General features: G+C 44.0%; 1 protein-coding gene across 2 annotated transcripts in view; it reads right to left on the reverse strand.

The window, feature by feature from the left end:
- ppp2r2b (protein phosphatase 2 regulatory subunit Bbeta) overlaps positions 1 to 13,046 on the reverse strand; it is a 582,981-nt gene extending 569,935 nt beyond the window's left edge. Inside the window, exons 1-2 of one of the 2 annotated variants that reach the window (XM_033029990.1) lie at positions 12,948 to 13,046; positions 12,428 to 12,505 (exon numbers count right to left, since the gene is read on the reverse strand). In XM_033029990.1, the coding sequence (XP_032885881.1) occupies positions 12,428 to 12,505; positions 12,948 to 12,954 (85 nt within the window). In that variant the 5' untranslated portion in view covers positions 12,955 to 13,046. Of the gene's footprint in view, positions 1 to 12,427; positions 12,506 to 12,947 lie in introns of those variants that run through there. The other variant, XM_033029993.1, reaches the window with a different exon arrangement.
- Between the last annotated feature and the right edge of the window lie 1,356 nt (positions 13,047 to 14,402).

Below are 14,402 nucleotides of genomic sequence, written 5' to 3' on the forward strand. Positions count from 1 at the left end.
CTCTCCCCTGCCCACCCTCTGCAGCAATGGCGGCTCCGTCTACCCATCCCCCCGGGTCCGTCTCCTCCGTTTCGCCGTTGCGGTGACTCACCCTCATGGTCTTCTCAGAGGAGATCTTCTCCACCAGCTCATCGAAACTCACCGTGCCCACCGTGACGAACACCGACTCCAGGATTGTGGACTTTGGAAAGGATAGGATAGGGACCCACAATCCCGTTTATATCAACAGGACGATGGTGGAAAGGGTCAAGAACTTCAAATTCCTGAGCGTGCACATTTCCGACGATCGTCCCTGGTCCCAGCACACTGATGCAATCATAAAGAAAGCACATCAGCGCCTCTACTTCCTGAGAAGACTATGGAGAGTCGGTATGTCAAAGAGGACTCTCTCGAACTGCTACAGGTGCACAGTAGAGAGCATGCTGACTGGTTGCATCATGGCTTGGTTCGGTATCTTGAGCGTCCAGGAGCAGAAAAGGATGCAGAAAGTTGTGACCACTGCCCAGTCCATCATTGGCTCTGACCTCCCCGCCATCGAAGGGATCTATCGCAGTCGCTGCCTCAAAAAGGCTGCCAACATCATCAAGGACCCACACCATCCTGGCCACGCACTCATCTCGCCGCTACCATCGGGCAGAAGTTACAGGAGCCTGAGATCTGTTACATCCAGGTTCAGGAACAGCTACTTCCCCACAGCCGTCAGGCTATTAAACTCGCCAACAAACAGACCCTGAACTGTGGGTAGACAAAAGTGCTGGAGAAACTCAGCGGGTGTGGCAGCATCTATGGTGCAAAGGAAATAGGCAAAGTCAGAAGAAGGGTTTCGGCCCAAAACGTTGCCTATAGTATAATTTGAAGTTCTTGACCCTTTCCACCATCGTCCTGTTGATATAAACGGGATTGTGGGTCCCTATCCTACCCTTCTTTGGTTTTGCTGGTGTTGAGAGCCAGGTTATTGTGCTGGCACTATTTGGTCAATCGGTCGATCTCACTTCTATTCTTTGACTCGTCCCCATCAGTGATTCGTCCCACAACAGTGGCGTCGTCGGCGAATTAGATGATGGAGTTCGCACTATGTCCGGCTACGCAGTCATGAGTTTAGAGTGAGTAAAGCAGAGGGCTGAGCACGCAGCCTTGAGGTGCTCTTGGAGGGGATGATTGTATTAAATGCCGAGCTGTAGTCAATGAATAACAGCCTGGCATATGAGTTTTTGTTGTCCGAGTGGTCCAGAACTGAGTGGAGAGCCAGTGAGATCGCATCCACCGTTGATCTGTTATGGTGGTAAGCGAACTGCAGTGGGTCAAGGTTCTTGTCGAGGTAGGAGTTGATATGCGCCATAATCAACCTCTGAAAGCACTTCATCACCACAGACGTTAGTGCCACTGGTCGATAGTCATTGAGGCACGTCACCTTGTTCTTCTTGGGCACCGGTATTATTGATGCCCTTTTAAAGCAGGTGAGAACCTAAGACCCTCAGAAGTGAGAGGTTGAAAATGTCCGTAAAAACCCCAGCCTGTTGGTCCGCACAGGTTTTTAAAACACGACCGGGTATGCCATCAGGTCCAGGCGTTTTCCGAGGGTTCACCCCCCTGAAGGAGCTTCTGACGTCGGACTCTGTGACTGTGACTGAAATACCGTCACGGCGAATGGGGGCTTGGGAAGGCACATTCTCCCTATCAAAGCGTGCGTAAAACGCATTTAGCTTGTCAGGGAGTGATGCTTCGCTGACATTTGAGCTGCCTCTTGATTTGTGGGAAGCTACTTACATTTGTCAATTGATCTACCAGCCTGAATATCTTTGGCTTGTTGGCAGAAATCAGGACATGAGGAGGAAACACACATGGTCACGGGGAGAACATGCAAACTCCACACAGGCAGCACCCAAGATCGGGATCAAATCTGGGTTGCTAGAACTCACTCCAGAGATCAATTAATAGTACCACAGTGCCACTTTCTTTTTTTCTTTTCTGCTTTCGGTCAGCTTAAATATAATGCAGACAAAACAATTGCAAACTATCTGAAAAAAATATAGCATTGTTGATGTTCATGAAACCGTGTTGAGTGATTTTGTTTGTTATGGCTGATTTTTTTTGTTTGTCACTGGTATTTCGAGGTTCTGGACGTTGGTTCAATTACAACTCCTCAATGTTGGAAAGTGCAAAATAACATCACAGGGGTGAACTTTCCACGAGTCATTGTGACTTAAAAGGCAATTGCTCCACCATTTCATGAACGTCAACACGTTAGTATAATGATTTAAATTGCAATAAATATGAGTGAAGTGACCAAATGCAGAAATAAATTCAGGAATGGTGCAAAAAATGAGGGATGAGAAAAGCTGAAAGGAAGCAAAATGTTAATGCATCAATATAAGTTCACCTGAAGCTAAAGGATGACCTCTATCATTAGTGACAGCACCATAGGATCACCTGGATAAATGGAGAACTCATGCCACATTATCCTGTGCAATTTATCATTCACTACATGCCAACTCTTAACTATACAATGCTTGCACCCTTGGACATAGAATCCTTCAGACAAGTTCAATGCTTAGCTTTCATCCTTCAGTAATACTACACATTCCACATGATATTAGTCCCCTCTGCCATCTCCCACAACCTTACTTCACACCAAATTAAATGGCATGTTCAACCTTGTGGGCCCTTCCACAATCTATCACAAATATACCTGTTAAAGGTGAGGTGAAGCCGACTGGACATCATGAGGGTCTCGCTGCAGAGTTGGGTGGAGAGAGCCATGTAGCGGCAATGCATGCAGTGAATGGCAGGGCTCTGGGTAGTGTTGTGGAGCAGAGGGATCTAGGCGTGCAGGTACATAGTTCCTTGATAGTGGCGTTACAGGAAGATAGAGTGGTCAAGATGGCTTTCAGCACATTGGTCTTCTTCAGTCAGAGTATAGATGTTGAGAGGCCATGTTACAGTTGTACAATACTGTACAAATGGCCACATTTATTCTGTTCAGTTTTGGTTACTCTAAGAAAAAAATTGTTAAGCTGGAAAGGGTGCAGAGAAAATTTATAAGGATGTTGCCAGGACTCGAAGGCCTGAGCTCTAGGGAGACGTTGACCAAGCTAGGACTCTATTCCGAGAGTATGAAAATCAAGAACCAGAGGGCATAATTTTAAGGTGAGGGGAGGGGTTGAGGATTTAACAGGAATCTGAGGGGCAACCTTTTTTACACAAAGGGTGGTATGTATATGGAACTGTTGCTGTCAGTGGAGGTAGTTGCAGTAGGTACTATCACAATGTTAAAAAAACATTTGGACAGCTACAGTGAAAGGATAGGTTTCGAAGGATATGGGCCAAATGCAGGCAGGTGGGACTGGTGTTGATGGGACATGTTGGGCCAAAGAGCCTGTTTCCTCTGCAGGACTCATTGGCTTTAAACATAGAAGAGGTGAGTAAAAATAACTCCTTTCCTCAGCAGATCTCTTTATTGTGCCCAATTATCATCATCCCTCTCATAGGTCTTGCTCAGTTCTCCACTAGCAGTGAGTCGGTGAACACAGAGGTGAGTGGCCTAAGTTAGTATGTGTCTCATTGATGCAGGCTTGCATATATTCATACATCTGACACATTAATTGCTCCATTTTTTTGATTACGCAAGGACATAATTATAAAGCAATCCAACCTTTATTCATTTTTCAGGATTAGGTGTCACTAGCTAGTCCAACAATTATTGTCCACCCCTAATTGCCCTTGCAAGGCCAAGTGGTCTCTTGCACCATTGCAATCTGCTTGGAAAAGGTGCTTCAAATAGTGTTTTTGGAGAGGGACTTCCATGATTAGATTCAGTGATGGGCCAGTGAAGCGCCAGCTACAGATTTCCAAAATCTGGACTTGGAGGGGAACTTTCAATGGTCCGTGTGCATCTGATATCCTGGCTTTGGTAATCACCCAAGTGTTGGATGTGCTGTTAGGGAATGGTTAAGGTAAGTAACAAGAGTGCATTTGTACACTGGTGAATGGTAAACCAATCAAGTAGGCCGCTCCATCCAATATGGTGTGTAGCATCTTCATGTTGTTGGAGCTGCATTCATCTAGGCAAGTAGAGAGCACCATTACTCTCCTGACCTGGGCTTTGTAGATAATGGAAACGTTTCAAGGTGTTGGGAGGGAGTCTATTGGTCACAAATACCCACCCTCTGACCTGCTCCTGTAGCTATAATATTTATGTAGCTCTCCAGCTACATAATTTCTGGTCGATCATGAGCTTCAGGCTGTTGGCAGTGGAGACTGGGCAATTGTAATACCATTGAAAGTCATGTGTTTAGATTCTGCCTTATGGCCATGTTGTGGCATTTTAATGGCACAAATACTGATTGCCACTTATCAGCATGAATCTGAATGTTGACTCAGTCTGGACAAGTCAGTGATGGCTGATCTTTTACTTGGTGACACTTTTCCTCCTCTAACCTCATAATCACCGAATGCAGCACAGAAACTGGCCCCTCTGGACAGCCAGAAGGGGGGCTACGTGAGGATGCTGTTCATAGACTACAGTTCAGCCTTCAACACGATAGTCCCCACCAGACTGGCCGGGAAGCTAATGGAATTGGGGCTCAACACCTCCCTGTGTGCCTGGGTCCTGGACTTTCTCAACGCCAGGCCCCAGGTAGTCAAGATGGGAGGGAATACATCGAAGTCCCTCACCCTGAGCACAGGATCGCCCCAGGGTTGCGTCCTCAGCCCCCTATTGTACTCCCTGTACACACATGACTGTGTGGCTAGGTTCAGCTCCAACTCATTAATTAAGTTTGCTGATGACACTGTGGTGGTGGGCCTGATCTCAGACAACGACGAGAAGGCCTACCGGGAGGAGGTGGCTGGTCTAGCACTCTGGTGCCAGGATAACAGCCTCCTCTTGAACATCAAGAAAACGAAGGAGCTGATCATGGACTTTAGGAGGGCGCATCATCTGAGGACGTACACTCCATTGAGGATAAATGGGGATCCTGTGGATAGGGTGAACTGTTTTAAATATCTGGGAGTCCACATCTCCGAGGATATGACATGGGCATCACACGCCTCAGCACTCGTGAGTAAGGCAAGGCAGCGCCTTTACCACCTCAGGCAATTGAGTAAATTCAGAGTGTCTCCGAGGATCCTCCAGTGCTTCTACGCAGCGGTGGTGGAAAGCATCTTGTCCGGGAACATTACCATCTGGTTTGGGAATTGCTCTGCCAAGGACAAGAAGGCTCTGCAGATAGTGCGTTCGGCCGAACGCACTATGGGAACTTCACTTGCCCCCCTGCAGGAACTATACATCAGGAGGTGCAACTCCAGAGCCAACAATATCATGAGAGACCCCTTCCACCCCTGCAACGGGCTGTTCCAGCTGCTAAGGTCAGGCAAACGCCTCCATTGCCATACGGTGAGAACGGAGAGGTTGAGAAGGAGTTTCTTCCCAGAGGCCATTCGGACTGTAAACGCCTATCTCACCAGGGACTAACTCTACTGAACGTTTTTCCTTCCATTATTTATTATGTAAAAGAATATGTGTGTTATGATTGTGTTTATAGTTTGTTTGGTTGTTTGTCTTTTGCACAAAAGTCCGCGAGCATTGCCACTTTCATTTCACTGCACATCTCGTATGTGTATGTGACAAATAAACTTGACTTGACTTTACCCATTTTGTCTCTGCCGACCAAGATACCCACCTGACATTTGCCTGCATTTGACTCATATCCATCTAAATCTTTCCTATCATGTACCTATCTAAATGTATTTTAAACATCATAATTGTACCACTGGCAACTCGTTCCATATACCCACCTATATGTGTGCAGAAAAACTTGCCCCTTAGGTTCCCTTAAGTCTTCATTCTCACCTTAAACCTGTTATCTATTTTTAGATGCCTCCACCTCGAACAAAAAACTGTGACCATCGCCTTATTATTACTGTACCCCTTATTATTTTATAAACCTCTATTAAAGGACACCCTTCAACCTCGTAAAAAATGGTTAATCTGAGCCTTGAACACTCTTGACTAGACTCCATAGATTTATTGGGGGGAAAATTGCCATGATCCACTATCCCTACATGAAGAAATTCCTTCTGATCCGAGTCCTGAATAGCTAATTTTGTGGTTTGCAATCTTGGCCCCTGCTTCCAATTAACCCAGCCAGAGTTACTGTATCCTTTGCCTTCTTAATTGTTTGCTGTTCATTTTCAATGGTTCATGCACGAGGAATGTGTACAACTGTTGGTCCCTCTGAAAGCCAACATGTTTCAATCTCTCGCCAGTTAAAGAGAAACCATCTCTCTCCCAAAGTGATTAATCTCATGTTTTTGTGATATTTGCGCTGCTACATCCTAGGTCTCTCTCTTAATTTTAAACTCTCTTTGCATCTGCCCTGCAGCCACGTGGCCATCTTCTTTTCTATTATCAGTGAAGAACATTGATGAAGTAACTGGAGGCAGATACAAAATGCTGGAGTAACTCAGCGGGACAGGCAGCATCTCTGGAGAGAAGGAATGGGTGATGTTTCGGGTCAAGACCCTTTCTTCAGACTGATGGCAGAGGAGTGGGCGGTACAGAGATAAAAATGTAGTCAGAGACAGTAAGACTGGTGGGAGAACTGGGAATGGGGGTGGGATGGAGAGAGGGAAAACAAGGGTTACTTGAAGTTAGAGAAGTCAATGTTCATACCGCTGGGGTGTAAGCTACCCAAACGAACTGTGAGGTGCTGTTCCTCCAATTTGCACTGGGCCTCACTCTGACAATGGAGCAAAGGTGTTCAGCGAAACGATCGCCGAGCCTGTGCTTAGTCTTGCCGATATACAGGCGTTTCCCCAGTTTCCTGCCTTCTCCCTAGAACCTCTAACACCTAACATGTCAGGCTAACATGTCAGGCAAGTGGTGGAATAGCTCTCCCAATTTGGACTCGTGCCCATAAATGTGAGTACAAATGTACAGGTGTCAGAGGTTATGGAAGAAGGCAGGAGAATGGTGTTAGGTGGGAGAGACAGATCAGCCATGATTGAATATCGGAGTAGACTTGATTGGGCAAATGGCCTAATTCGATTCCTATTCCTTATGTCAGGTTGAATGGAGTTGAAACAACTTTGTTGTGTCCAAGTTAGGTTCCTTGGTTGATGTCAGGTGCTTGTCCAGTTCTATTTTTTTCAATATTTCAGTGTACAATTTATCATGTAGGTGGGTGGATTGCTTGTCTATCTTAGAGGGTACTGAAGAGTCAGCCACATTCATGGGACTGGAGTCAGACGCAGGCTAAACTAGGAATAGACAGCCGATTTTACCCCTGAGAGTATTATTGAAACAAGTACATTTTTAGAATGGCCTAAATATCTTGCGATCATAACAACTCTCAATTAAAAAAAAGACAAATCTGAATTTAGCTTCCAAAGGGCTTGGTGAGATTTGGATTTAGCTCTCTGGATTATTAGTCTGGCAAGGTAACCACTGCTTAACAGGATTAAACCACTGCATCAGGGTTAGGTAGATCTTTAATCTGCCTTTTTGTCCATTGAGAACTCTGATCATCTTCAGACAAGACTGTATACATTTTTGGCAAGGGTATCCATCACCTCTGACAACATATAGGTACTTCATGAATACAGTAACATCCTACATCACTTTTGATATCCTAGTTAGATACAATTTTGATTTTTCACCTCTAATGGACGGGTTTTAAAGACTAGTTCCATGCCTATCCTTGGAGTTCTTGGGTTGGACAATCTATCATAATTATGTGGGGCTGCTGGATGACGCAGATGGCATTAATTATGTCCATCATTTTTCTTATATTCATAACTTTGCCGTGAGCATAGCTGCTGCAGAACACATTTTAGCCCACTCAATGTTTTAATAGCCTCTGCATGAGTCATTTTAGTGCACCATGCTGTGCACCTAGTAATATTAGCAAATGTATAATAAAGGTGGATTAATACTATGAGATTCAGTTTTCAATACTCTGTTCATTCTTCAGTTTATTTAAAATTCACCACACATCATCAGTACCAAAAAACATTGGTATTAAAGCAAATATGTTGCCATGGTATTTGGCAGTAATCTTATATACAAGCTCCAGGCATATTATTTTAAGTGCATGTTATATCGCAAGCATGCAAGACTGATAAAAAATGTTCACCCACAGTTCACCATTGCAACCCCCCCCCCCCCCCCCACCCCATCCCATATATCATGCACAGTGAAACCTGCTTTCAAATATCCTTTACAACTGTGCAAATAAATACATAACCAAGTGAATAGATTAAAATCAATTGATTGCCAATGCATTGGAAGACAGGAAACAACAATTCCAATAACATTCCTAAATGAAACATTCATATCATGCTCATGAAAAGTCACTGATCTGAAACAGAAAGACCGGGTGAATATCAGCTGGCTTTATTTTAGCAGTAGAATTTTAAAGTTACAGTGTGTGTGGGGGCTCATAGTTGATCTTGTGAATGTTTCATTGATGATAAATACTCACTGATAACTTAATCATTGTGACAATGGACAGAAAATGAAATAAATATCTTCAAATTAAATGTCCTTGTCAGGTTTCTTGCCAGCCCCTGGAAACCAGGCTTGAGACCAGTCTCCGAAGTCATTTCACGATGATGTTTGCTGTCCTCCAATCAAGAGATGATACAATCAAGTTAGCTAACATGTGAAGCCAGACCATCGTTTCAACAACTTTCATTAATCCGCTATCTGGAAGAATCCACAATTACAAGCCTGGTAAATTATTAACTCTGACACCTCATTAAGTAGGAAAGTACAAAACAAAAAATATTACACATGATTTTTTAAATCGTAGGGCAATATTCAAAATTCTGTGTCAAATAAGTCAAAATATGTTCATTCACATCAGTTTACATCTGGATGCAGTGAAATTTATTTTCACATAAAACTCACAAAGTAAACAGTATACATACAGTAATGATAATGACAATGAGTGCAAAACAGCAGAGGGGTGTAAGATGTATAGTGCAATCGGAATTTACGATGGCCCCATGATGGCACCAGAGAGCAGAAACATTTTACATGAATCTTCTAATAAAATATTTGAAACAGCCTTCTATGATCGCTTCTCCCTATATCTATAGAGAATGGTGTTAGGAGGGAGAGATAGATCAGCCATGATTAAATGGCGGAGTACACTTGATGGGCCAAATGGCCTAATTCTGCTCCTATCACTTATGACCTATCTGTTCCAGTGCTGAGCAAAGTTTTGTTTACAAATAAGATTTCTTCTATAGGTATTTGCTATTTCTAAACAAATGTTCTTGGCATTTAAAAAAATGTTTTTATTCTGTATCCTGAGAGTACTCCAGAAATTGGTGACTTTATTGACACAAGCATTGTTGCAATGACACAACCAACCAAAACCACAATTAGGTCTCCTTTCTTGCCAACCCCCTATTTGATTTGAATTATTCCCTAATTAAGAAAACTATGTTCTTCCCCGAGTTGAAAAGGCAAATGGGTGCCAGCATGATTTGTATTTCCACTGAAAAATGGAACGACTGCTAATAGAACAACACCAAAGGCTGCAACACAGTAACATCCATCAGTGAAGCGCTATCAATTTGGATTCTTTTAGAACAATTTAATTTCCATACTGTTTAATTCTAATCCTGAGGTTCAAGTTAAACATCCGAACAAGCATTCCAGTGCTGAAGAGGGAATGCCACGCTGTCAGAAGAACTGCCATTGAACCAAGGCCTGCTTTGCAGCCTGGCTGAGATAGATAGAACGGAGCCCACTAAACATTCCAAGGAGCAGCAGGTGATTGCTTCCAGTGTACTGGCCCTTATAGCAATTTTTTCTTTAAAAGGCCATTTAAAACAAATCATTCTTTCTGTGAGGTTGCAGAATCTAATCTGGCTGTCTTGTCCAGCTGCCCATGTCAATTGATCACGAAACACTCGCACGGGTTATGAACAGCAGTAGGTAAATGCAAACTATTTTTTTCCCTTCCATGTGGCTAGAATTTCAAGACATTTAAGAATGCAAGTCAATTTGACTCAACCTTTTGTTTCACAAATATTCATTTGATAACCAGAAAGATATAATAATTCTATCGAGGGATCACAGACCCAAATGTTGACTGAACCTCATTCCACAATGCTGCTTTAGCTGCTGAGTTATTCCAGCATTTTCTTTTTTTGTATTAGATTTAACAGCAACCTTCGAAAAAGTGAGACTTCATGTTTTGTTAATAATAGCAATCAAAACTAAATCTGCTGGTGTTAGTGTATCTATGCAACGTGTGAAAGAAAATATTTAAATATTATACTGATGCAATTGGTGTCATTACTTATTATGGACCACTTGCGTCAGATAAGATTTCTACCTCAGATCCCAAAATGTACTCTTGGAGGGATGCGGACTCTCCTACAGTAATCATTACACATTTTGAGTATGCATGTTTAATTTAGTTTAGTTTAGAGATACAGTGCGGAAACAGGCCCTTCAGCCCACCGAGTCCACACGGACCAGCGATCCCCGCACATTAACACAATTCTACAAACTAGGGACAATTTACACTTATACCAAGCCAATAAACCTACAAATCTGTATGACTTTGAAGTGTGGTAGGAAACCAAAGATCTCAGAAAAAACCCATGCGGTCACGGGGAGAACGTACAAACTCCGTACAGACTGCACCCTTAGTCAGGATCGAACCCGGGTCTCTGGTGCTGTGAGCGCTGTAAGGAAGCAACTCCACCTCTGCACCACCGTGCTGTGTAGAAGATGTACTCAACTTGCCCTCTAAAAATGATTGAATTAGAATTGCAGTTCTACCTCAACATTATTTTCTTCAGCCTTAATTCATGCCAGTGGAAGAATAACCTTCTCAGTGCCTTTCTCACCCAGCTGTCTGAACTTGAACCCATAAAACACACCTCATTCTATACTCTTCCGGCCCCATCCTAAAGTGTCATATTATTCTGATTCATCTCCTTGTCTTCGTGAACAAGTGAATACAAAATTATTGCATCCCTCTACAAGTCAGTCCACAGCCTCAACATCCACAACCTCTTTACAACTCTACATTACTTTGGAACCCTGCTTTTTTTTTAACCTTTGCACATCCTTCCTCAGTGCGAATGTCTAGTGGTCACGTCACCAGATTTGCAGACAGAGAGTTGCACCATTGATTCAGTGACCATAAAACTACAGAACTACCCACTGGATCCATTTCTACCTCACCAGAGACACCAGGGACCGCAAATGCTGGAGAGTCCAAACTGCTGGAGGAACTCAGCGGGTCAGGCAGCATAGGATAGCATATTTCCTTACAGGTCTGCTCAGAGATCCTAAAGCATATTTCCAGTGGCGGACTGTGTTTAAAAATATTGGTTGCCAGGAGACAAAGGGGGCCCACCCACATCTACAATGCTATCATTTAACAGGGGCCCACTTGCCATCACTTAATCGGGCCCACTTGCCATCGGGCAAGCTGACACCCTTGCCAGTCCGCCACAGCATATTTCCTTACAGGTCTGCTCAGAGATCCTAATCCGTTTTTTGCTCTTAACTGTTCTTAACTCCAAAACATTTACAATGGGGACCATAAAAAAGTATTGTCTACACCCATGAACATTTTTCCATTATTGATTGTTATATTCTGTCACTACATCTGTGCCCAATACTGAAATCTGGTTATATTAATGGCACAGGAAATGTACAAATGCAATTGGCATCACTTGTGAAACAGATAGATATTGCTGCTACCCAGGCCACAAAGTGAAGGCTTAAATTATAGCATCATTCATGCACTCAACTATCAGATAGCTGATCAGACCAATTATCCTGGAGTCAGAAGTCCCACCGGACTCTATTGGTTTAAAGTCCTCAACTGCAGACAAAAATCATTTTCTTGACTTTAATATAAATATCTCATGATTTGAAACCACGTCTGTTCTCTGAGCCAGCATTACCAGATGAAGTCAAGCAGCATTAACTGTGAGTGTGTGAACCAAGCACCTGATTTGTTCTTGCAGCTTATCACAGATTCAAAGGACGTTGTCAACGGAGTCTAGTGTTGACAAACTCACATGCTCACTTACTATTATTATTTTGAAAAATGTTGTTTAATGCAGTCAATCACGTTTGTGAACAACCATTTAGCTAGAGTAGGAGCAACAATCGCTCATCTGCGCTGCAATTGCAACATTTACATGCAAAAACAAACATGCCCTCCGTTATTTTGTGGCCCAATTTGAAAGAGGGCTTGATGGGGGGGGGCGGGTTTATATTTTGTATGTAACGCTGCTGAAAGGTTACAGCTCTTCATGGCACGGAACAGCCGAGCTCACACAAACGCTCTCTTGTTTTAACTCACACGAGCTGGAAGAAGGATGAAGTTATCGTCATTATATTGCATTTTACCTTCATTTTGCGAAGAAATTAAAATAAGCTTACCTTCTGACACATCCTCGTCAATAGTTCCCTTAACCTGAGATAAGCACCAGTGCATTTCGTTTGCACTGCCTCCAAATCCTACAAGATAGAGAGAAATAAAACATCCTCGTCAATAGTTCCCTTAACCTGAGAATAAGCACCAGTGCATTTCGTTTGCATTGCCTCCAAATCCTACAAGATAGAAATAAATAAGACGTCCTCGTCAACAGTTCCCTTCAAAGATCTTATAGCTATAGGATCTTTGGTTCCCTTAACCTGGGAGAAACAACACTGCATTTCGTTTGCATTGCCTCCAAATCCTACAACATAGAGAGAAATAAAACATCCTCGTCAATAGTTCCCTGAACCTGAGAGAAGCACCGGTGTATTTCCTTTGCATTGCCTACAAATCCAGCAACATGGAGAGAAATAAAACAGTTCACATTGAAACGGCGAGCTGCCTGCCGCCATTGCCGTTGCTGCGGCCACGGTGTTCCCGGGGGGGTGGGGGGGGAGGTGCCGGTCAGGGCTGGTACCTTACCCGGCATCGTCGGCGGAGAGACGGTGCAGCTGAAGCCGGGGCTCTGTGCTCGTGCCCGCGCTCGCGCTCGCTCCCTCAACCGCCTCCTCGCTCGTGCCCGCTCCCTCAACCGCCCCCACGCGCTCGTGCCCGCCCGCGCCCGCGCCCCCCCCGCGCTGCGCCCCCCCCCCCCCCCCCCCCCCCTACTTCCTTAGCAACGGAAGCCACTAACCCTCCCCCGGGGAATGGAAGCATGGAGTTAGGAAGAGACACAAAACGTGCAAGAAGGAACTGCAGATACAAACTGCTGGAGTAATTCAGCGGGACAGGCAGCATCTCTGGAGAGAAAGAAAAGGTGACATTTCAGGTTGAAACCCATCACCAGACTGAGTGTCATGGGAGAGGGAGTCTAGAGATCTGGAAGGGTAAGGTGTGAAAACGACAGATCAAAGCAGACGATGCTAAGGGAATATATGGGGAAAGGAACTGCAGATGCTAGTTTACACTGAAGACAGACACAAAAACGTTGGAACAATTCAGCGGGACAGGCAGCATCTTTGGAGAGAAGGAATAATGGGTGATGTTTCAGATCGAGACCCTTCTTCGGAAAAGTCACCCATTCCTTCTCTCCATAGATGCTGCCTGTCCCGCTGAGTTACTCCAGCATTTTGTGTCTATATAAGGAAACGCATAATGGTTCATTGTTGGCGGAGGTGAAGGTGACAATGAGGCATACAATCAGTAACATTTAACCAGGAGGACAGTGAAACTCGCCAGAGAACTAGGGTGGGGGGACGGAGAGATAGGGAAAGCAAGGATTACTTGAAGTTAGATAAATCAATATTCATACCGTTGGATTTTAAACTGTCTAACCAAAATATAAGGTGCTGTTCCTCTAATTTGCGTTGGGTCTCACTCTGACAGTGGAGGAGGCCCAGGACAGAAAGGTCAGTGTGGGAATGGGAGCAGGAGTTAAATGTTTGGCAACCGGGAGATCGTGTAAGCCTTGGCAGACTGAGTGAAGGCTTTCATTAAAACCATCTCCATGCCTGCGCTTGAAGTTGTGAAAGGTGCTAAAGATTATGAAGGTGTTAATGCTGTTGTTTTATTACCATTTGACACCAGAAATTGTTCTGGCATCCTCTCCCTAACGATTCACTGACTATGAAAGGTTCACCAGATGTAGTAGCAGTGAGGTAGGATGGGAGGCAATCAATGTCCCTTTACCATCACTGCTGGGTCAGTATCATATAACCTCATGATCATGTGTGAACACTGTCATCAGAATGAATGGTTTGCATATTCTAGATGTGTCAAAGAAAGTGTAAAAGACGCAAGCAGGAAGCAGGCAAAATTAAAATAATCAAATAAGTTCTATTGAAAGAACCCAGATTGAAAACGTTGACAGTTTCCATTTCCATAGATGCTGCTTGGCCTGTTGAGTGTTTCCAGTATATTCTGTTCAAGTTAGCTTTC

Source organism: Amblyraja radiata, chromosome 11 (genome assembly GCF_010909765.2).
Source record: "Amblyraja radiata isolate CabotCenter1 chromosome 11, sAmbRad1.1.pri, whole genome shotgun sequence".
Lineage (NCBI taxonomy): Eukaryota > Metazoa > Chordata > Chondrichthyes > Rajiformes > Rajidae > Amblyraja > Amblyraja radiata.